The sequence below is a fragment of the Vidua macroura genome, chromosome 1 (genome assembly GCF_024509145.1).
Source record: "Vidua macroura isolate BioBank_ID:100142 chromosome 1, ASM2450914v1, whole genome shotgun sequence".
In the NCBI taxonomy this organism is placed as follows: domain Eukaryota; kingdom Metazoa; phylum Chordata; class Aves; order Passeriformes; family Viduidae; genus Vidua; species Vidua macroura.
In genome coordinates, this window is record NC_071571.1 from 68,853,065 (window position 1) to 68,875,940 (window position 22,876).

Genomic DNA, 22,876 nt, shown 5'->3' on the forward strand with positions numbered 1-22,876 from the left:
CAATATGAATTATGTAATGCATTTTATTCAGATTCTCAAACCCTGTCATTTCAGTTGCAAATAATGCAGCTTTTCCCCATTGTTAACAATCATTTTCTACTTTATTCTTTGTGTTCTTCAGATCCAGTCTGACAGCAGACATCAAACAGGAAAATTCCAAATAAAAACTCCTTAAAAGGAGATCCTTTCTATTAATTTTCTTTTTAGCATAATCTCATAATTCTCCCAAGTTACTGATACTAAGAGATCTAATATATTGTGTATCTCTTGCAAGGTCAAGCTTCTTTTTCTTTGTATCACATTTGGTCATGCAGCTGACCTGTTGCACCCAGATTTGACCTGAAATTCTGCCATGTGGTCACTATGCAAAGCTTCTTTGAAACTATTGGTAATCAGCTGCTTTGGTTATATCCCTTGTACCAGTATTTGTCTTTAATGCTCATAATTTTGAGACCAAATCGAATATTTAGCATGTGCAATATAAATCAGATAGGAGGAATTGTTTGGGTTGATTTGACTGAGTTTTCTTGTTTTGTTCTAGTTATTAATATTTCTGTCCTCATCCTGTCATCCATGAATGCCGTCTCCATATTTGTCCTTCTCATCACACTTCTGTCTTTGCCACAGTTCTGAGATGCTTGGGAATACCTGCAAGACTCATTACCAACTACTCTTCTGCCCATGATAACAATGCAAATTTACGGATGGACTTCTTTCTGGATGACGAAGGAAAAGTGGACACCAGACTTACAAAAGATTCTATCTGGTAAGTCCTCCTGGAAAATGCCTTTAATGTATCAATGATAAAAGTAGTAAAAAACCATGATGGCAATGCCTGTATTGTGTTTATTTCTCTGTGCATTGAAGAACACTGCTGGCTTATGTGAAACAGAATGAATGGATTGTTGGTAGGCTGACTAATATGAAGCCTTGTGGTGTAATCAGGCAACCCTTGGGGGATTCTGCTATTAATGTTCCCATACAGTGTTCATTTAAGCACACTGGAGAGCTGGAATGGGCTTATGCTCCTTAGGGACTAGTTTTCCTAAAAATGGAAGGGGGTAGGATGGGCACGTCCGTCCTTCTAGAGCCAGGCTCCAAGGGGCACCTCAATATCTATGGAAAAGCACCCTTTTTGATCTGCTTGGGCCCAGTTTCCCATATTTGTAGACTGGTTTTACATTGTATGCACACAGTCATTGTGGCAAAGAGGTGCTTTCCAAAATAAACCCAGTTCAGCTGAAAAAGAAACAAGACAACGTATCATAAAAGATACTGAAATGCTATCACCAGATTTATAAAAAGGAAACTCCCTAGGGCCAAGAGGAGTTTACACATTCATTTTGAGAAGGCAGTCCTCTAACTGGCTCTTCAAACTCTTACTGTCTTCTGTCTGACAGGAGAATTGTAGCATATATTGATTATATGCTCTGTGGGATATTGGCCCTCAAGCCTCTCCTCCTCAGAGTGAAGAAATGAATGTGACCTCTACATTCCTATATTCAGGAGATACTTGTCCTATTCAATGTTAATATACCTGACTTGTGTCAATGATACCTTCAACTCATTAGCATAGCAGCTCATCAGCATGTTTCATTAATGACTTAATCTCTGGAAGTCTTTGTATTAAAACTGTAATAAACCCACTATGTGGTGGAAGAAATGACTGAGCCTGTTGCTGTGACATCTTTTTATGTGATTTCCATAATCAAGAGGAAATCTAAGGAAAGCAGGTTCATTTACTTGTGTCACAGCATGACAGAGTAGTTGAGACTAGAAGGGATCCTTGGAAGTCACCCAACCCTCCTGCTCAAAGCACCATCAGCTAGAGCAGGTTGCTCAGGTCTTTGTCCAGCTGGTCTTTAAGTATCTCCAAGGACAGGCACCCCACAACTTCTCTGGGAAACTTGTGCCAGTGCTCAACCATTTTCACAGTAAGAAAAGTGTTTCCTGATCTTCACACAGATTTTTCTGTATTTCAGTATGTGCTCATTGGTTCTTGTCCTGTCCTTGAGCTACTGAGAAAAGTCTAGCTCTGTCTTCTTTCCCTCAATTCCCCAACCAGGAATTTATACACCTGGTAAGATCTTACTCAGCCTTCCCATCTTCAGACTGAACAGTCCCAGCTGCCTTAGTTTCTCCTTGTGTACAGTGTTGTATCAGCTATTCCTTCCAGTTTTCTTCATCAGCAAACTCGATTACAGCGAGTCTCGTAATCCAGGTAATAATGAAGCTGTTAAACAGTGTCAGACCCCTGGGGCACACAACTAATGACTGACCTCCGGCTGGGGTGATCACTACTGATCACAATCCTGTGATCCCAGCAATTCAGCCAGTTATCAATATATCTTGCTGTCCATTTGTCGAGTCTACACTTCAAAGGTTTGTCTGTGAGGATGTTCTGGGAGATGGCACTAAAGTCAAAAGGACCAACTCCCATGCAGTGGTCTCCCCTTTGTTCTTTCAGTCACTCATTTCATCAGAAAAGGCTCTCAGGTTTATCAGGCACAGCTGGCTGCTTGTAAATCCATGGTGACTACTGCCAATCACCTAGTCCTTAATAAGTTTGGAAATGTTTTCCAGAAGAACTTGGTCTATAACCTTCCTGGAGATCAAAGGCAAGCTGACAAGTCTCTCTCTCCCTGGATACTCCTCTCTCTTGAAGAATAGAGCAATATTTAATTTCCTTCAATCTGCAGGAACTTCCTCCAGTTACCATGATCTTTTGAAGATCGATATGAGTGGTCTTACAGTGACATTACCAAGCTCCCTCAGCATTTTTCATGAGATTACTTCATATTTTTCATCAGATCCATTGGACTTGTGTGTGTTCAGTTTGTTTAACTGTTCTCTATCTTGTTACTTGTCTAGTTTTCATTGTTCCAAACCTCCACACTGGTTTCATGGGCTATGATTCCTGAGGGCAAATCTTAGTAGTAAAAACCAAGGTAAAGAAATCACTGAATGCCTTCTCCTAATCCTTTGTCACCAGGTTGCCTACTGTGTTCAACAGCAGAGCCACATTCTATAGGCTTCCTTTTGACATTGATTTGCTTGCATTTCTTGCTGCTCTTCATGTCCCTTGACTTGTTTGCTCTGTTCTGGCTTTCCTATACCTGTGCCACTTGTGCTACTTTTGACTGATTTTCTGCACACAAGGATGGACCATTCTTAAGTCTGGAGGAGGTGACTCATGAAAAACATCCAGCTCTTGTGCATCCATCTACTCAGAACCGCCCCCCATGGGATTCTTCCAAGCAGGCCCTTAAACATGTTAACGCCTGCTGTCCTGAAATCCAGAGCCGTGGTCCTGCTATTTGCCTTGTTGCTGCCTGTTAGTATCCTTGGGCAGTTTTGCTTGCTGTCTGTGAGACAGAAGGACTTCAGCATGTCTCATGCTGGTCCTTTTATGGCTCAGAGAGCTGTAAAGGAGAAGTCTTCTGAAATCTCCTCTGCCTATAAAAGATGTAAAACAAGAACCAGTGACTGGGAGCCTCTGTGTACAATCCATACACACCCAGTAACGGATCATTGCTATGCTTTACAGTTTTCACTGTCTCATCCCTTCTCTCCTTCTCCTAACCTGATCTATGAAGTACATCCCAAATACAACCAACTTTTGACACTTCCTTTTACTTCCCTACCTCTATTTTTCCCAGCTGTTTCCCAGGACTTCTTAATTTAATCTCTTTCCTCCTGCATTCTTTTGGGACAGGGTCAGATCATCCAAAATCATCCTAGTCCCAATGAAATCCACATGCAATTTTACACTAGCATTTAATCCTTCCATCCTACATTGCTTTTCCTTGGCTTGATTTTTTTTTAACTGCCTTGTTCATCCTTTTATCCTCCCAGTGCATTTATTAGTACATGGTGCACATAACCCTTTGGGCATGACTTAATATATACACCTCTTTTCATTTCTCCTCTGTGTCCTTTCTTTTCATTACTCTGTAACACTCCTTGGTAGCCCACATGCTGACTTCTAATGACTTGTGTCTTAACCCTGATTTTATTTTTAATGCCTCTTTTATTTCTTTTTTTAAGAGAACAAGCTCAAGGTATTTATAATGATTTTTTAAAATGCATTTCTCACTTTTATTTATAATCTCTTGCATACTGGAAGCAAAGCTCTTTTTCTTTATTAATATATCATTTCTACTGTACTGCTGGAGCTGATCTGTCTTCAGGTCTTAAATACTCTCAGACTTCAGGGATACTTGGAGCCAGGATTTTTAGTCCAATCAATCTCTGAGTGTGGGGCTCCCTCTGAATGTTATCTGACATTTATTTATTTTTATTAAAGATTGTCTTCTCCCTCAGGATAGGAAACAGCACCACCGCCAACAAAACACATATACAAAATTACACAGACTTTGCAAAAAGTTATTTTTATAAATCTGGCCGGATCTGGGGCCATCAGTACTGTCTGTTCTCCTTGTCTTTCTTAATGATGATAGAAAGACACTAAAGAATATTTCTCTTGGATGGGAATCAAGACTCACTCCTACTATGAGGTCCAAGCAGATCAACATCAGGATCTCAGCGGAAATTTGCTTGATGTCACTCAACCCCATGGGAGTTCATCCATGTCCGGGCCTGTGGGGAAAGCCCTTCTGAGACCTCTGCTCTCCCATTTAGTTCCAGATCACTTTGCTCTCATTTCTCAACAATATTATCAGTGCCTCACCCTAGCAGTCCCTCTCGACCTCAATGCCTGAACTTGTTAGCTCATAAAAGGGCAGCAGCTGCTTCCAGCATCTGCCTGTCCCATAAGCAATACGAGCTACTGCTCTAGAATTGTCTTCCAGGCATAAAACCCGCCTGGTCATCTTTTATTAATTTCCCCAATGCTTTTCCCCATTCCCCATGCTTTGTTTAGTCTATCCATAATTATCTCTGTAAATATTTAATGGTCACTGCATTGATCTCTATTGCCTTTTTTGCTTTCTTTAATGTCTCAGGCTTGCTGTAGAATACAAGAATTATAGAATCAGTTCAACAAATTATGGCCATGGAATCAGTTCCTCAGCTATGCTCACTTCTATAGGAAGGTTTCTACTACCTTTGGAAAGGCAAATGTTTCCCTCATCCTCCTTTTCTTAATGCTCACTGCTCTACAAGCAGTGTCTTCCTGTCCATTCAGATTCGATATCCTTATGTGTATTTGTTATTTGCATGGCAGCAGACCTAAAAAAATTGCTATCCTGTTGTGTCCAGCACTACACCAATAGAAACCAGAAAGAAAGCTCCTGTCCCTAAGACAAATAGAGAAAAAAAATAGAAAAACTGTGTTACCTAATTAAATAATTGAAGTAGATCTGCTGTTTTCCACACCGTTACCCTGCTCCCAGCTTTGTTTTTATCATCCTTTCCTTTTGCCTGTTCTTCAGGTTCTTCTTTCACAGAATGCAAAGCCAGTGACACATCCAGCTTTGATTCTAAGTGAACCAGTGAAGGCTTCAGGGCAGAGATTGTGTTTCTCATATGCTGGCATAACAATTTGCAAATACCCACCTTCCATGAAGTGTGTCCCCATTCTCAGGTAGCCCTCAGCAAAGTTCTGTGAGCATGATTCAGCACTGACTACTCTCAGCAGCATAAAAAATTCTCTGAGTGTGCGTCATTTTCCTTGAATAATTCCTTTTTCTATAGTGCTGCTTCATTAACTCTCCTAACTGACAAGTTTTACCTTTCATTTCCAAGCTTTCATTTCCACTTTGAAATGTCTTGTTAGACAAGCTTCAGATCCTTCTGACTCTGCTCCATAGCTGGTTTTCACCTATAATTAATGAAACGGTCAGAGTTTAACAATCCCCATTTTGGTTGCTAATATCATTGCGTGTACTAGAGGCTATATCAGCAGCTACACAGATGTAAGTTTATTCAGATCTGCTGTAGGATATGTATAATTTGCAAGCAAATTTGCCACTTTCTCTACTCTTTCTTTCTTTTATTTTTTGCAGTAATGAAATTCAAACACTTTGCTGGCTTTAAGAGAGACCCTCTTTCCAGATTATCTGTTTTTCTTGCTTGTGCTCTCTCTGGAGCATCGGTAGCATTGCTGGAAGTTACAATATCTGTGCATCTTTTCTGCTTATCTTTGAAACACCCAGGGCAGACTGTGATGGTGCTGTACTGTTTTTTTAATTCTCCTGAGCATCCAGCCAGGTGAGAGTGTTTTAACCCTGAGCATCTAGATGAACTACTCTCAGAATTTTATAATTCGGGTCACTGTCCTGGGCCCTAAAGATGCAATTTGGCCCACAGTGGTTGTACATAGGTTTTATGTGTGTTTTAGGAGCTCTGACATCATGCATTGGCATGACACATGGGGAAAAACTTACAAGGAATCCACAGTGAAAATAGTTTTAGAAAGGCTGTGCGGGGTCTTTTTCTCAAGCATCGTGGAAGCCACAAAGCATGCTTGTTTTGAGCCATGAAAACAGAACTACACACTGTATGGTGCAGAGTTGATCCCAAATCTCTTAATAAATGATGCCAAAGCTTCAGTCTGAATAATTATAAAGCAGACCATCTTTCACTGGCTTGAAGATTCAAAGTTTGCCTTAGCAGGCAGATTGAAGTGGAGGTGTCTGGCTGGAAAAGGATTCTAATTTGTGTAGCTGTTCATATACCCCCAAAAATCTCCAAACACTGGCATATTTTCTGAGACATTTATACTCAGAATACATTAGAAGAACCAAAAAACCTTCTTCAACTTTCAGTCAAGAAACTACAATGAAGGATTGTGGCTTTCAGATTTTAACAGATAGGAACTAAACTTATAGACCTAAAAATCTGTTCTCTTAAAAGAGTCAACATTTTTATCCCTGAATTGGCAAAAGATGTTATTGAAGCAATGCCAGGACATAAATACACAGGATTTGTTTTGGTCTGTGTGCTTCTTTCCAAGAATTTAATACACTGGTCCCATCTCTTGTCTAAGGAATTACCATTGCTGGAACGAAGCTTGGATGACCAGACCTGACCTTCCTGTTGGTTTCGGAGGATGGCAGGTTGTGGATGGGACACCTCAAGAAACCAGTGATGGTAATATTGCTTGAAGTCCTCCTTAGTTCATTGGGATCTCTGTTTTGAACAATGAGCTGACAATAGCTGAGCCAGTGGCACCTAGCACCATAGGGCCAGTGAAAACTTCTTGAGCCAAATAACCACTCTTGCCTCAGGGCCTTCTCCTGATTTGTTTTGAACTCTAAAATAAATCTGTCCTTATTATGCCCTGCTCATGATGCCCTGGGACACACAGTCCTGCATGAGAAAGGCCCTGCTTGGTACTGAAGAGATGTGATCCTGTTGCCAAAGATGGCTTCTCACATTTTAGAATACCTATATAGGAGCCTGATCAGATTAATTCCCCTTTACTTTATGCAGCCCTAACTGAACTACATGCGCAGACAGTAGGCAGGAGAGAAAAAAAGTCACTGGTCTTTCTTTCCAGTCCTTAATTTCACAGCCCTTAAAATACAATCTTCTCAAATTTGTAGCAAGGTCTTTCTCATCCTGTGGTGTACCTGAGTCCTCTCAAAATTACATGTTTTAACCAAAACCAGCTGTAACTGTTTTTTAAGTGCTTGAGACTTACTGTGGATGTTATAGTGCCTTTAAAGGTACTGAACCACCAGGTTGTTCCAGACCCAAGTCTGTGTTATCTACAGGGCTGGTAATAAAATTAAGCTTTTTGCTTCTTGGTCAGGAGTTCCTTAGATTAGAAGATTTCATCAAACCCCAAGAATTCTTTTTATTTGAGAAAATATAATATTTTTTACATGTTTTTAATTTATTTAGTCTCTCACTTTGTCTCTCTTCTCCCCGTAGGTATGTACAGGTGTGGTCCAGCCTCAGTTCAAGCCATTAAACATGGTCACGTTTGTTTCCAGTTTGATGCTCCTTTTGTCTATGCTGAGGTACATATGTGAAAATTTTTACTGCAGTGAGTGATATCAGTGAGACCATAGTCAGACAGAAGATAGGGCAACACTTCAATTTATGGATTGAGAAGTTACTTCATGTGTACTTCATGTCACAGAACAATCTCCTCATTATGCTTTGACATGCCAGCAGGTGTGATATGGCTCTAATGAATGACAGAGATTTGTCTAATCTCTGCTCTCCAATGTAATAATAAGAAAAAGTTGCTCTGACATAATTGAAACTTCAGGCTGTGGTCATATTTCTTTCCAAGATTCAGGTATGCTGAATGGGTCACTAGCTCTAGCTGCTCATTCTCTTTGCTCACCACATTCCTTTTGGCTGCTGTGGGTCATGGAGATCTCATATGGGTGATTTGACTGATAGATCTGAGGGGGAAATATCTCAATAAAGAGATAGACAGCCTGGTCTGGAGTTTTAACCTCTTGCATCACCAGAGGAGGCATTCCCAGAATTGCAATGCTGCAGGACAAGTTTCTTCCTAATTGAATTGTAAATGGCTTAGGACAGAAAAGAATGAAGATATTTTAGCTATTAAGCATTCTCCTCTCTATTTCTAAAGCTTTTTGGTACAAGAAATGTGTAGTAGTGCTCCTCAAATTTGAATGACCTCTCTGTATCCTTGTAAAGTTTACACACTTTGTCATTCTGGAGCTGTGAATAATAAAGTGCATCTCAGCATACGACTAATTTTAAACATGAAATGTTCAAAAGATGTGAGTAATTAGTGGGACTTAAGTCAATGTGTCATTATTTGGGGGGAGATAGGCTGACTCCTCTTCCTCTCTCTGCTTTCATATATCTCAAGCTTCTTTCATTTAATTTCCTAGGTGAATAGTGATATTTTTTACACAAGGATGGAGAAAAATGGAACCCAAGTGGTAGAAAACATTGACACAACCCGTATTGGGCAGTTGATTGTAACCAAGGAAGTTGGAGGCGATGGAATGGTGGACATTACTGAGGAGTACAAGTTCCGAGAAGGTAACCTGAAATGAGCTGGGACCATATGGATGTAGACTTATCTCAGTCAAATCCTGGATGATGACTTGGAAACCTCTGTCATTGAGGGAGCTTCATGGAAAGCTGCCAAAGTGCTCTCTGAAATTCTTTATTTGTAACACCATCCCAGAAACACTGTAGATGCCTTGATCATAAGGCACAAGCAAAGCGTAAACTTTGCTACTCTGAAATGCTTTAGACTAAGTTGTAGTGAAAATAAAGGCTAGTCATGGAGCAACTCAAAGCATTCAAAACAATTCAAGTCTTTCTGTACAGATGTTTAGACGTTTCATATTCAGGCCAGATGTTCACACAGAGTAAATCAGTGTAGCTGTATTGATAAGAATTCAGCTACATCAGTTTGTCTGATATGGCTTTAACACCAACTTCCTTGGTAGCTGTGAAGTTCTCCCACTGCTAATGTTACTCCAGGAGGGTTCACTGTCCTCATCTATTTATTTCAGCTACTACAAACTATGGAAGACACACCCTTATGATCAGTAGGTGGGCTAACACTGCACTCCTGTTTCTTTTCTAAATCTGGTTTTCATTCATTCCCAGGTTCAGATGAGGAGAGGCTGGCTCTTGAGACTGCTGTGATGTATGGTGTTAAAAAGCAAAGTATCCAAGATACCACATACCAGCCACAGACAGATGTTGACATGGACTTCCAAGCGCAAAAGGCAGTCCTTGGCAATGACTTTAAAGTCACTATAACTTTCAGGAACAAGAGTCGCAACTCCTACACTGCAACTACCTACTTTTCGGGCAACATAGTGTTTTATACAGGAGTCACAAAAAGTGAATTCAAGAAACACTCTTTCAGTGCAAAACTGGAACCCTCTTCATGTAAGTCTTGCATGGTTGTTTTCTGTGCTCTTAACTGTCACCAGTGTTTCCACCCATGAGTAGAGCCAATTCTAGTAGCCAATGGTAGGATATTCTATTGGGTATCAGAAGGACCCACTCCCTACCCTGGGCTGGATATCAGGGTCATTTAAAGCTCAGGTTGTTTTCTTTCGGCTGTTTATCCCTGCATAGTGCTCTTTTACACCAAACTGCATGTCTGGGAATTGTTAATTTTTCTTCTTTAGTACAGAAGAAATCAAAGGAGCGCAGGTATTAAGCTGCAAGGTATTGTTTTTCCTTTGAATTCCTTTATTTTCCTTAGCAGCATTTTAGCAAGTAAAGGGGAAGTTCTGGTTACACAGGGTGTCATGTACAGAGACAAAAGGGTGTATTTTTTGTCTTACCTGGTAGAAGCTGACAAGTTCTGAGCAGATTCAAGTGAATATCTGGTTTTGGAGGACTGTGTGGTTCAGGATTTCATATGTACAGTGATCTAAAAAGTTTATATATAATGAGAATGTGCCATGATGGAGCAGAGACATTTGTAAGCTGGGCAGGAGCCCCAAAGGTGAGTTATCTTTACAGATGCAACATTTACTTTTCCTAGTGCCCTCTGGAATACAGTAGGGAGATCCTGCCTCCCACTTCTCATGAGAGAAGCAGTTCCTGGCAGACTAGCTCAGGACACTGTGGGCAGGTTTCTGTACTGCTCAAAGCAGGGAAGAGGGATGCTTTCCTTTTTAAACTTAGACATAATCTATTTCCTGACAGCCATCGCAACAGGTGTTTAGGACCAGCTGTACTTCCAAGTGCTACCTAGCAGGCTCTAGCAACCATGTGTTCTTCTGACAGGCCTGTGTCCTTGGTCAGCGCTTCCAGCTCAGCAAAAGTGAGGACAATGTGCTCTTACAGAGATGAAGTAGAGGTTCCTTCACTTGAGTTCCCTGCTGAGAGAGTCAGCAGCCATGACTTTGCCTTCTAAACGCTGCTACTGGGCAAATCAATCCTTCTGAGTGCAGCAGGAGTAGCAGGACTTTGGGAACCCAAAGGATGGGCCTCCTGAACTGGGTCTGCTGCTAGATCACAGCAATCCTGGCTGACCTCTGAGCTTTCTGTCTTGTCCACCTCATCCCAGCTCAAGAGACACTGTGAGCCCTCTTTCTTCCAAGAGGTCTAGTTTTGTCTCAGTGAGAAGCCTCCATGGAACCACAGCTCCTGTCAGGCCACAAAAAAATCCTCTGCTTTCTTTCTCACTTTGAACATCATCTGAAACTGCACATTTTATTTGGAGCTCATTATTCTGCAAAAAGTAGAAGTCCAGTGATAAAGATCTACTTGTGAAGGTTAATAAAACTTCAACCTCCAGCCTGTAACAAAGCCCTGAGAGCTACTTGCTGATTCTTTCTAGCTCTGTGGATCATTTGCAGGGGGCCTGGAAATGGGCATTGGGTTCTTCCAATACATGCTATCAAAACACAGCATGAAGGTTTGTAGTGACTTACATCAGTTACTAAATATCTGATCTGAAATACTGCAAAACTTTTTGAGATTTGAATAGATACAGTAAAAAAAAAATCAGTTTCAATAGTCTTCGTCTAAATTCCGTGCTGCTTCTTTGGTGAGGGAAAATTCAGTCATCTTGTAGGAGAAGTGTATGCTACATTTTCTGGCTGTGATTTGTGCATGGTTCCAGGACTTATTTATGTCTGCTTTTCTATCAAAGGTCTGTGTAGGGCATTACTACCTAAAATACAGCTTCTGCAGTGCTTTGAGGATCACCTGGCTCCTCTCTGCAAGAAATGAAATTAATAGATGTTTAAACATCACTGAGCATCATAATTCATTTTTTTCTAATATAAATAAATGCTAAGAAAAGAAGCTTCTTGAAATAGTGCTGGAAACTCTGAATTGAGCAATAGTGAGTGAATGTAGACTGGGGAGAGGCACCAGAAAGAACAGAACCTGGATTTTTATGTATGTGTACCAAGAGTATGTTTCCATCACTACTTCTGGCCAATGAGACATTTTTAAAGCTATTCCCACTTATCAAGGTGGGAATTTGCTTATATCTGAGCTACAGTCATCAATTTGTGGGGCACTCTGTTCTGCAACAGGACAAAATCTCCTCACAAATTACACCATTTCTGAAGGTGATACATTAAATTTAAGCATGAATTCTTTCACCTTTTCCTTGGAAAATAGTACATGTAGAATCAGGAATAGTGTCTGAGCAGGTGGGCAGTGTGAAGGAGGTAGTGTGATTATCTGCAAGTGCATGAGAACAATCTGTCAGGAAGGTAATGGGAGAGTACCTTCCAAGGCACCCAAGCAGGATTTTTAGGCTTTGTTCAGGGTGAGAAGTATATATATATATATATATATATATATATGACAATAAATTACAATTATAAACAGATGTATTAAAGGCATTCTTCCAGCCCGAAATACTGAAAGCATGAGGCAAGCTAAGTTTTCAAACAGGAAACTAATGAATTATTTTCAGAATAATGATTAAAGGAATTGTGTGGGTTGAAAACATCTTTGAGGATTTGAATAGCTTAAACCTTCCAGTGCCTTCAAAGGTGCTCTCGGATCTACTGAGTTATATTTAGTTTTCTCTACTTTTTTGAAAAACTATAAGGCAACTCAGTGTTGTGTCTCCCTTGGCTTTCCCAGATGCAGTAAGTGGTACTGACAACTTATCAGCACAACCAGTGCTAAGACAATGGAAGCATATTCTTCTTTTTTTCCTGCAGTGATTAAATTTAAACAGAAAAGTTTCTTTTCTTCCATTGTGAAGTAAATTTCTCCTGGTTTGTAACTAATTTATTTACTTATTTGCTTCTCAGATGAGAAATACCTTGCCTGATTTATAATTTACAGTTAAGGGTATTATGGGAAATACTTTTGCACAAGGTAAAGAGTGAGAGGGAGGGAGCAGGGGCAAATCAAGTAATTTTAAGGCTGGCCTAGTAAATCCAGGTCAGGTGGCCACCAAGGGAATAGCTTTGAAACCAAATCAAAGAACTGGTTTTGATGTGAGCAGATCAAAAGAGTGAAAAGGGGTGAATGTCATTTACCCAACTGAGTTCAATTATCTCAGTGTTACCAGTGTATGTCACAAATGCAATACAAATAACGGATAACAGTAATCATCATAGGTAACAGATGGGAGATCTTGATGTGTTTACTAGTGTTATAATGAATGTTTATAGAGAGAAGAGCTCCAGGTCTATATATTTTGCCTGGTCAGTTAGTTAGCAGGTCTGATTCTCTGCATCACATTTTCACACCATTGTTGGCCTGGGAATTGCAGTTCAATATAGTTAAAACTAATGATTCCCTCTTTCTCCACTGTCTAGCCTACAGGGACTTGTTCCTTCCAATAATTATTGTCAGAGAGCACGTGAAAGCTCTCTGGAGGGCATGCTGGTGACAGGAGGACCTTCTTGCTAATGTTTGCAGGCAAGTCCAGTATAGAACAAAGGCAGATAATCATCCATGTCCTGGAGAGCAGGTGATCTCCCAGATAGCCTGCATGGGCTCACACCCCCCAGTTACTGCTCTGGCAGCATCCCTGTGCCAAGAAGAGAGGCAAAGAAAGAACAAGGGTAAAATGAAAGAGCAAACATTTACAGGCATGACATGCAAAAGCCGGTTTGGACCTTTGTGTCTTTGTTCCAGCCTTTCTTCTCATTTATTTTGTGGTAGCACCTAGAAGCCTTCAACAGTGACCTGGCCCATGCTGAGGGTACTGGGCAGAGGCTGTGCACAAACTCAGCCCTTGCCCCTGGAAGCTCACAGCCTAAATGGAAAGAGGGAAAAATTAGAGGGGAAATGGTGTAGTAAAGAAATTAAGTTAGTTTGAGGGGAAAAAAAAATCAAACCCATTCTTTAGCTCAAAAGCCACCCTTTTTTCCAAGGCACTTATGTAATTGGCACTGGCCATGATGAGAGGAGCAGTTAGTGATCAGACTGCTTCAGATGCCTTTTTTCTTTCCTGTGTCTCCCCTCAGCCAGCTCTTTCGACATTGTGATCAAATCGAGTGAGTACATGAGTGACCTGCTGGAGCAAGCCTCCTTTCATTTCTTTGTGACTGCACGGATCAATGAAACAGGGAAGATTCTGGCTGTGCAGAAGGCGATTATGCTGGAAATTCCCACCCTGCGGATCAAGGTAGCTCAAGGTTGTGATGGAAGGGCTGTGTTCTCTATAAGGGTGTTGCATTGACTTGTGGGGCAAAGGAGTGTGTGTGTTCATGCACATTAGAGCATCTAACATGGACCTTATAGAGCAGTGGCTGGCTGGAGTGTGTGAGGGTGTATAGGTACATTATATACTGTAGAGTGTCCTTGCATTGAAGAGAGAGGCTGACAGCAACACTGGTAGCAAAGAGCTGAAATAATCTCAGTGGAGGAAAGAGGGGAAAATATCTGAGAAAGCTGTAGAAACTCAAAGGGTAAAGCGCGATTACTCACTCAGTCACTCAAGTTCTTTAACTTCTTCAAAAGTCTATTATGTTTAAAGCAACATGGCACAGGGGCCTCTTGCTGAAGAATGAAAAACACTGCTATTGAAGTGATTATGCTGGGAGAGCTTCCGCAGGTATTGTGTAAAGTTTCTCCAAACTTGAATGGGCAGCACTGATTCAGGACAATGTCTTGGGACTTCAATTGTTTTGATGCCACTCTGAATGTACTGCCAGTGGTGTTCCCCGAAAATTGGAGCGTTTCTGCAGAGTGGTGTGGTACCTGTGAAAATGGAGAAGAGTAATGTTTGTGATACTACAAAGAGCCAATGTTGTATGGCATTTTTACTTAACTGAGATTAACTTAACAAGCCATTTTAACTGGGATTTAAACTTCTCAATTCATAACCGAGCATCCAAATAAATTGCATTGTTTTCAAAAGCACCAAGCCTTCATCTGCTTCGAATGATGGAATTTGGATCTGCTTTTTTCCTAATACTAGAAAAAAAAAATCAGAACACATGTTCAGGAAGCTTTATATAAGCATTAATACAGCTCCATAAAATTCAGGACCTTGAAAGAAATCTAAGTTTACACAACTTTTCCCCTCTATATATTTATTTGAACTAGTGTTCAGGTTTCCATATAATAATTTATGTAGCAACTGCAGCGTTATGCAAAAAAAAACTTTTTTAGAAACGTGGATGAAGACTACATCAAAGTTTGCCAAAAAATCTACTCTGTTTCATGGTCATTAAAAATACCATGATGTTCTGATCAGATAATTGTATTTTCAAACAAAATATTTTTGGTTTACTAAGCATTCCAGTGAGGAGGTAAACAAGACAAGTAAACTCTACTTCAAATACCTATCTTCAATAACCAAATTTTAAAAGTAAAGAATTCTTTCAATTCAATACTTAAACAGAACATCTCTACATCATCTCAGATTTTCAACTTCAAAATAGTTTATCCTCCTTGCTGTTCTGAAGAAAGGATTTTTAGAATAGACTGTTGTCCAAAACCCATGTTTTTGAGTAAAACTTAGTTTTTCTCTTTTCTGTTCCTTTGTGATGTATGAAAATACACTGAAATTTTAAAAGCTGGATTTTTTAAGGGGGAGTGTGTGTGTGTGTGTGTGTGCATGCATGTGTGTGAGCATATATTGATAGAAGAAATTTTGATTTATTGCTTTTTAATGAAATTTGAGATCGTTTATCCGTTTAGTTTTCTTGTCAAGTTTGTTCAGTGGATGTGATTGGCAGACCAAATTTCTTGATGTGAGAGTGAGAGAGAAGAATGAAAAAATGTTACCTCTCATTATGTCTTCAGATGAACCTTTGATCTTTCTCTGTTGATCTAAGAAGAGTCTCAGACTCAATAGTTGAGGAAATGACACCATATTCTAACCCTGAGATGAGGTTACAAAAATAAGACCAGCAAATATATATCCTGGTCTCAGCTGCAAGTGTGTGACTTTGGGTTGATTTTGAATCACACCAAGTGATCTTAAATGGTCAATTGAAATTAACAGCTTATAGGATCTCTAATTGAGCCAAGACTTCTGAAAATGCCCTTTTGCTGATGTCCTTTTGCACATTCATGGGGCCAAATGCCATTAAGAGCTTAGTTGTGTCTCCTCCTTTACTCCAGTCATTTTACTGTTTTTTTGGCACAGAGTAATCCCTTAGACCAGAGTCTATGCAGCTTTTTGCAAATGTCATACCTCCTTAAACACCACTTTAAATTTATTGACAAGATACTTGATTTTCTTAGTTACCTTTCTCAAAGCCCTTTAAATCAGTTGATGGACCATGACATGGGCTGGAAGATCTGCCAGCCGTAAGCTGAAAACCCATGCCCAAGCAAAACAAGTACACATATTCTGCAAGAAATGCTGAATTTCCAAGGGGATAAAGAATCCCAAGTCCCCATGCATGTAGCTGTTGCTAAAAAAACATTTGTTTGGAGGTTTACTATTTTCCAGCACAAAATGTACTGTTCTTTTGCTTATATAGGGTTTGGAGGAACACTGGCCTTTAGGTCTCCATAGAGCACATGTGCAAGGTTAGAAACCCTTCAGAGCACAAGAAGAAAATGAAAAAGCAAGGGGAAAATGGACATGACAATTTTGAGAGTGTAACCACATAGCCTGGTGTTTCTCATTTAGGGTAAGACCTGCCCTTCTCTTCTGGAGCTTATGTCCTGAGCAGATCCCTTCAGTGCTGGTGGGGAGCCTGAGGAGGGGCACAGAGTCTAGGAGAGAGGCCCCATCAGCTGGACTCACCCTCAGTGGGGCCCTCAGCTCCAGAACTGTACATGCAGATTTCTGGTTTTCTATGGAAATGAGGGCCAGCCTATTGATTTGCCATGTGGTTTGAGGGAAAATTACAATGGGTGGAAAAATGTGCCATCCAACAATTTTCTTCTCACTAGGCTGTCTTTGCCTCATGCTATTTTGCTGTATGCTCTGTTCTTTCGCCTTGCCAGTACTGTGTATCTGTTATTATCGGTTTCTGGTGCATTGTCCTTTCCTTGTCTTGCAGACCAAAGGTGAACTGGTAGCTGGTAAAGAAACGTCTGTGATTGTGGAATTCACCAATCCTCTGAAACAAACCCTGGAGAACGTCATACTCCGCCTCGAGGGACCTGGTCTGCTGAGAACAATAAAAAAGCAGTTCGGGTAGGGAAGAAAGCACAATCAGCTGGGAGTTTGTCCCCTGCTTGCTCACAGTAGGAAGCTCACAAGAGACACTTAACTAATGCTGTGCTGAGTAATTTAATTCAAACACTCTCTCTGTACTTTAAAATCCAATACACTGGGGAGCTATAGGTCTCAGTAGTCAGTCGGGCTATCCAGATTGTGAGAGAATTTCATCTGCTCAGTACTAGGGTTGGAGGAATTGGTAGTGTCTGTGGATAGTTGCTAGTGCAGCCCAAGTTTACTTTTTCACCGTATTACATTATTTTTAGCACTTGGCAATAGCACCTACAAGCTGCTATCACAGAGAAGAAGATTTATCTTGCACTTGAAGTGTTTACTGCTGCTCACTCAGCATGTGCAAATCGAGTCCTGTACTGTTTTTCAGAAAGGGCTTTTCTCTGCTCATGTTAATCATGATTATACAAGACTTTCAGGTACCTCAGATGATCTTTTCAAGCTCATGTCAAGACACAAAATGTGTGTTGTTTGCAGAGCCTGCTGGCATAGCTGCAGCATGTGTGTGAGGGCACAGCTGCCCTCAGCAGCTCCACTGCACAGGGGTGCCCTGGCACACAGGCATGTTCCCAGTACAGGGCGCTCCCAGATCTGAGGAAAAGAAATGCCACCTTCATTATTCTCAGAGTCACACCTTACACTGACACCATGATACCCCTATGCTAGGCAAGTTGTAAATCCTCTTTCCATTTTAGTGCAGTGTTATGAGCTTAGCATGAGCTAAGGGTATATAACAGAGAAACTTGGAAAATTTTGAGGCTATGGGCATCTATCTATCTGGGCTTAGTACTTATCATTACCTGAGCTGATGGTCCCCAGGTGTGTTTAAAAGGAGTTTGAGAAATGGCCTGTGCTTCAGCAGCTGCATAAATTGTCATCATCCTCTGCAGCCGGCAGGGGAGGTCTGATCCTGACAGCACCTGGGACAGGGATAAAAAGATCAAAACCAATCTCCAGAGTAGACCTGATAGAAAAATAACCGTGAAAGGGCAACATACTGTGTTAGCTTTGTGCACATGGTATGTCAGAGGTGCTGCTGAGCATGACTCAGCATGGTCCACAAGAGGTACACAAGTTGTGACAACAGCCCTCATTGCTGCCCAGCTGTGCCAGTCTCCCCTGTTGTTCTGCATCCTTTTAGATCCAAAAGCTGCTGTGGACTGCCCTTGCCTTCAAGGATGCAGAAATTATCAGGTGCTTCAAAGGCACAAGAGTTAGGGGAGAAAAATGACTCATGGAACACGTCATTTTCCTTAGAGTCACCATGTTTTCCCCTTTTCAGTAATGCCCTTGGCAACATTGAAAATGGAAATGGATCAGCTTAGTCATTTTAGGATTTAACTTCTCTGAGATGAATGTATGATGGAGGTGATACACATGGAGGACAGAGCAAGGGGCAGTTGTAGTTTATTTAAATAATAATCACATTTGTCTCCATGCATTCAAAGTGATAAACGGCTCCAGTGTGGTGATGGCTCAGCATATTATGCAGAATCATTCATCACTGAGTTCTCTCTCAGGAAAATCAGATCAGGGTGGCTTACTCCATTTGAATAGAGAATTAAACACATTCTAGGCTTTCCCCACCCTTTCAACACTTCCCTATTTACCAAGGACTGTTACATATGGGATGGAGCTTTTACAGTTCTATGTGGGGATAAAGTTTTTGGCCTCTGTGTACTTTTTAGGTAGTTTTTCTGTATCACTTGAATAGCTCCAAAAAACTGGTTGTGTGTGACCTAGCTGATACAACATTATTCTGGCAATGTAGTGGCTGGGGGGCTTCAGTCTTTACCATTCATAAAGTCTATATATAGATAAAGATATTGATATTTAGCTATTAGCCTCAGACAGATGAGGAACATGAGTTATGGAAAAGCCTGTGGCATCAGCAGTTCTTACTCAGGGCATAGTCTTTGCATGACAAATGAGAATTAACCAGGCAGTGATGGATAGTGCTACAACGATTATAGCCAAGCATACTTTCACACTAGCAGGTAAGTAATTTTGGGTGTTTCTATATGTCAGAGCTAAACTAGTATTAGCATCTGTAGTGAGAAGCAACTTGTTTTAGAAACAGGACAATAGAGAGACAGGAAAAGGCAGGTTTGGTTTCCCAGCACAGCTGTTGTCTTCCTGCATGTGCACGCACACATACACATGCACATATATGTACTGAGACGATAGCACTATAAAACAAAGATGGTAGTGCTACCCTCTCTCACTGGAGCGCTTTGAAGCTGTGGCCCAAAAACCTTCATCCTTAGAGAATCTGGACCCCAACTGCTCAAGAAGTGTAGTCTGCACAGCAGACTTGTATCATTACTTCTTCACTTTCCATTCAGATAATCCCTTGCAGATAATTCCCATAAACTCAAAAAGGTATTTGACTTCCTTCAGCAATTGAAGTCATTGGTTTATCATGATTCCATTTTAGTGGGCATCTGGTGGATGCAAGCAGACCAGCTATGGGGAGCAGAATCTCTCTCATTAATAACAAAGATAAAAAGAGGGAAAACACTTGCTGGAAGCAGTCTGCACATGCTCACATCAAAAATATAATCTTTCTCTGTTTTTTAATTTCTTTTCCTAAAAGTGGGTACATGCCCCAAGGTACCTGTATCTGTGTATGCAAAAAGGACCTGGAATAGCTCATTTTACCAGGGGCAGACTTGCACTGAAACAAATACACAGGTGTGAGGATTCCAGGCTAGCTCATTTAGAGTTAATTAAAGTTTCTTGTCTCATGGCAGCTTGTGCTAAGCCTGGGCAGACATTTCTGTCCTGACACTGGCTTATAACATGGCACCTGCAAACCAAATCCTACCAGATGAGAATTTGAAACAGTAACTGAAGTATAGGCTTGCTTTGCTCTCACTTTGTACAGGACACTGTAGCCACTGAGATAAGAACAGTGAACTTAGAACTCTTATTTAATGCTGAGGAAAAAAAAAAAATCATAAATAGTTCCCCACTATACTGCTTTGTCCATTGCTTCCTTTGGAGTAGTTGTATCCCAGCACCCACCAAACACAATCAGTCAATAAATATCAGCCTTTAAAATCTGTGCACAGAACTTTGTGAAAGCACTGAGAAAACACAGAAACCCAATACCTGAGACTGTCCAGGCATCTTAATTGTAGCAAAAAAATTGAAAATCAAGAACAGTGCAGAATGCTGTTGTTTTATATATGAGTTATCAAGAGTCATACATAATGTAAAAGAGTGACCAACAGGACACCAAAGAATACTTTGGCTTGTTTGTATGGACATGAAGAAGTCACCTGAAGGGGCCACTCAGGAGATCTGCTGATGCTACCCCTGTGGTAGGGTGATTCAGGGTAGGAGTGACAGAGGAGTTCAACATCTCATAGGGTTTGCAGGGGAATGACCTGAATACTTGGACTTACTTAACCATTTAAGGAATCACCACCAGGTTATAGGCTATAATAAACAGGAAAAAATGGAATTATGAAGTAGAAAAAATATGTGTTAGATATAAAGAAGGTCACTCTGAAAGTGATCATGAGAGGAGACAGAAGAAAATTGATTCATTTTGGAAATGTAAAATTAGCCTGAAGGAAAGGCTAGAAAAGGCTTTAACAGGTCAGTTCTGAGAGGAATATAAGATGGAGAGAGTAATTTATATGATGTTTATGAGAATGAGTGAAACATAAAAGATTTGAGACATGTTATACTATCTACCTTCAGTTTCTCCAGTTTTGTGTCAGGTTGAGAGCACTGGATGACTGACTGCAATATTGAAACGTCTCTTTTTTTTATTCAGGAGAATCCCAATGAATTCTACATTGACCTGGGAAGTAAAATTTACCCCAATGCGACCAGGTTTAAGGAAGCTGATTGCAAGCCTGAATTCTGATGCTTTGAGGCATGTGTATGGTGAGCTGAATGTCCAGATTCAGAAACCATGAACCAAGGTGCTGCCTTCTTCTCTCATTTAGCTATATTTAAAAATATCATGGTAAGGGGTGGCTGATGGAGAGGTATAAATCTGCTTATTGTTATTTTGGTCATCCTTCTGCTGAAAAAAATTGATAAAGCAAACTAATTGGTATGACTGCAGAGGGCATAAAAAAAAGCACCTGGATGCTGAATGATTTAAAATTAGCTATATGTAATTAAAGGCAATTCTAGGTCATATTATTCCTGTAGCTCACTTGTATTTATGGTCTTTTGCATTAGTGCTGCAAGGGAATTTGGGAAGCTCCATTTGCCAGAGTAATCTGAACTTAAGTTTTAATTAAGGCCTGGTATTTCACTGAAAAAAGAAGGGAAAAAAATAAAGAACCCAGTGTTATAAATTCTTAGACTGAATTACACAATGTTATGGTAGGTCATTCAGGCTGCAATAGAAACAGGTATTTCTAGCTAAAAGGATCTGCTTTATGCTACAAATTAATAATGTTCTGGTGCGTGCAGAGCTCACTTTGCTAGAAGCATCTCTCAGGTTGTTTTATCTCCAGAATATTCTCAGCTCCTTGTTTTGTCTTGCAGCTTCCCTGTGCTTTTTCTCCTACTCTGTCATGTGTGCAGGCAAGCATACAGACTCACTTCTTACCCTCATCAGACCCCATATGCAGTTGTATGCTGTTCCTCTACTTTGCTGGCAAAAATCCAGAGTTTCTCTGCCTCTGCTCAGACTTTATCCCACAAAACCTGCACTTGCTGGTCATATCTCTTGTGTAAGATGTGTTCTCTCTTCACCCTTCTCTGTCTTTTTTTCTCTCCTGAACCCACCCTGTAGATCCATCTCCCACATGAGTGTGTCAGGAGATGCCTTCCTTCCCTTCTGCTCCTCTTGTTGCTGCACATTGCCTGCAGTACCTCCTGCAAGACCTGTAACCAGATGTTAAAGTGTTGGGAGAGGAGAAATGCAGCTGCTCTTTTTACTGAAGTGTGGGAAACAAAGCAAAAATTCATACCACCTCATATAGTATAGAAGTACCCCAGGATCCAGGAAAACCAGATTTTTGGGGGCTTTCATTTCAGGAATGGACACATCCTTATTTTATACAGCTTATGTGACCACATCAGAAACTTGGCCATGTCAAAGTCCTGTGGGGTAAAGAGACTGAACAATGTGTTATCAGGGCAAGGTGACACTCTCTGTTGGGTAATTAAGCAGTCTTAACAAGCTCTACATCTTCTAATAAAATTATCTATTTTGTGCTCTTGCATATAAACCTGCTTTCTATTCCAGGCATTTTATAAATACACTGTAATAAGAATGCAAAATAAAGTGTGTCTGATTACACTTGTGTGTTGTGTTCTGTATTTTGATCAATTACTTCTACATAGCAGCACTGTAGACACCAGTTGCTGTGTCTTCACTGTAAAAATTTTAAAATGCACGTCTGAGCCATGTGTCTTTTTTGGTGCTAAGGAGAAACTCTTACAGTTATTTAAATGAGACAAATAACATTACAGGCTATTTTTTAACTGTTTTCCTTTGGTTTTCCTTCTGTTTCAACAACTGGCTACCTAATGAATTGGAGAAGGTGATGATTTCCAGAGAACATCAATAGTGCTAGGAAAAAGAATCCCTGGAATTTGTTTTAACTTGTCAGAGACTATTTAAGGCACCAGTTTGCCCCTAATGAAACCTTACCTATGTCCCATTTTTAAGGAATGCTTCTCTCAGCCAAATATTTCAAGTCATTTTACTAACACGCATTAAGCTGAATGACCTTTGCCAGGAGACAGGAAGAATTATTATCTTTAGTTTATAGAGGAGTCTATTGAAGCAAAGTGATGGCTGGGAACAGAGACCAGGAATGTCAGCAGCCCTTGGCACCACCAGCCTGCTCACTGTGCACTGAGATGCTCACAAAAATCTAAGGAAAAACTGAGGATGGCCTCTAG

The 22,876-nt window shown here is 40.5% G+C and overlaps 1 protein-coding gene across 3 annotated transcripts in view; it reads left to right on the top strand.

The window, feature by feature from the left end:
• The window catches only part of F13A1 (coagulation factor XIII A chain), a 59,491-nt gene extending 37,223 nt beyond the window's left edge, over positions 1–22,268 (top strand). For all 3 annotated transcript variants that reach the window (XM_053975672.1, XM_053975677.1, XM_053975686.1), the window contains exons 8-15: positions 628–766; positions 6,950–7,053; positions 7,840–7,928; positions 8,784–8,937; positions 9,517–9,804; positions 13,821–13,981; positions 16,821–16,957; positions 20,781–22,268. In XM_053975672.1, coding sequence (XP_053831647.1) covers positions 628–766; positions 6,950–7,053; positions 7,840–7,928; positions 8,784–8,937; positions 9,517–9,804; positions 13,821–13,981; positions 16,821–16,957; positions 20,781–20,925 — 1,217 coding nt within the window. In that variant the 3' untranslated portion in view covers positions 20,926–22,268. The remainder of the gene's footprint in view (positions 1–627; positions 767–6,949; positions 7,054–7,839; positions 7,929–8,783; positions 8,938–9,516; positions 9,805–13,820; positions 13,982–16,820; positions 16,958–20,780) is intronic.
• Positions 22,269–22,876: the final 608 nt, after the last annotated feature.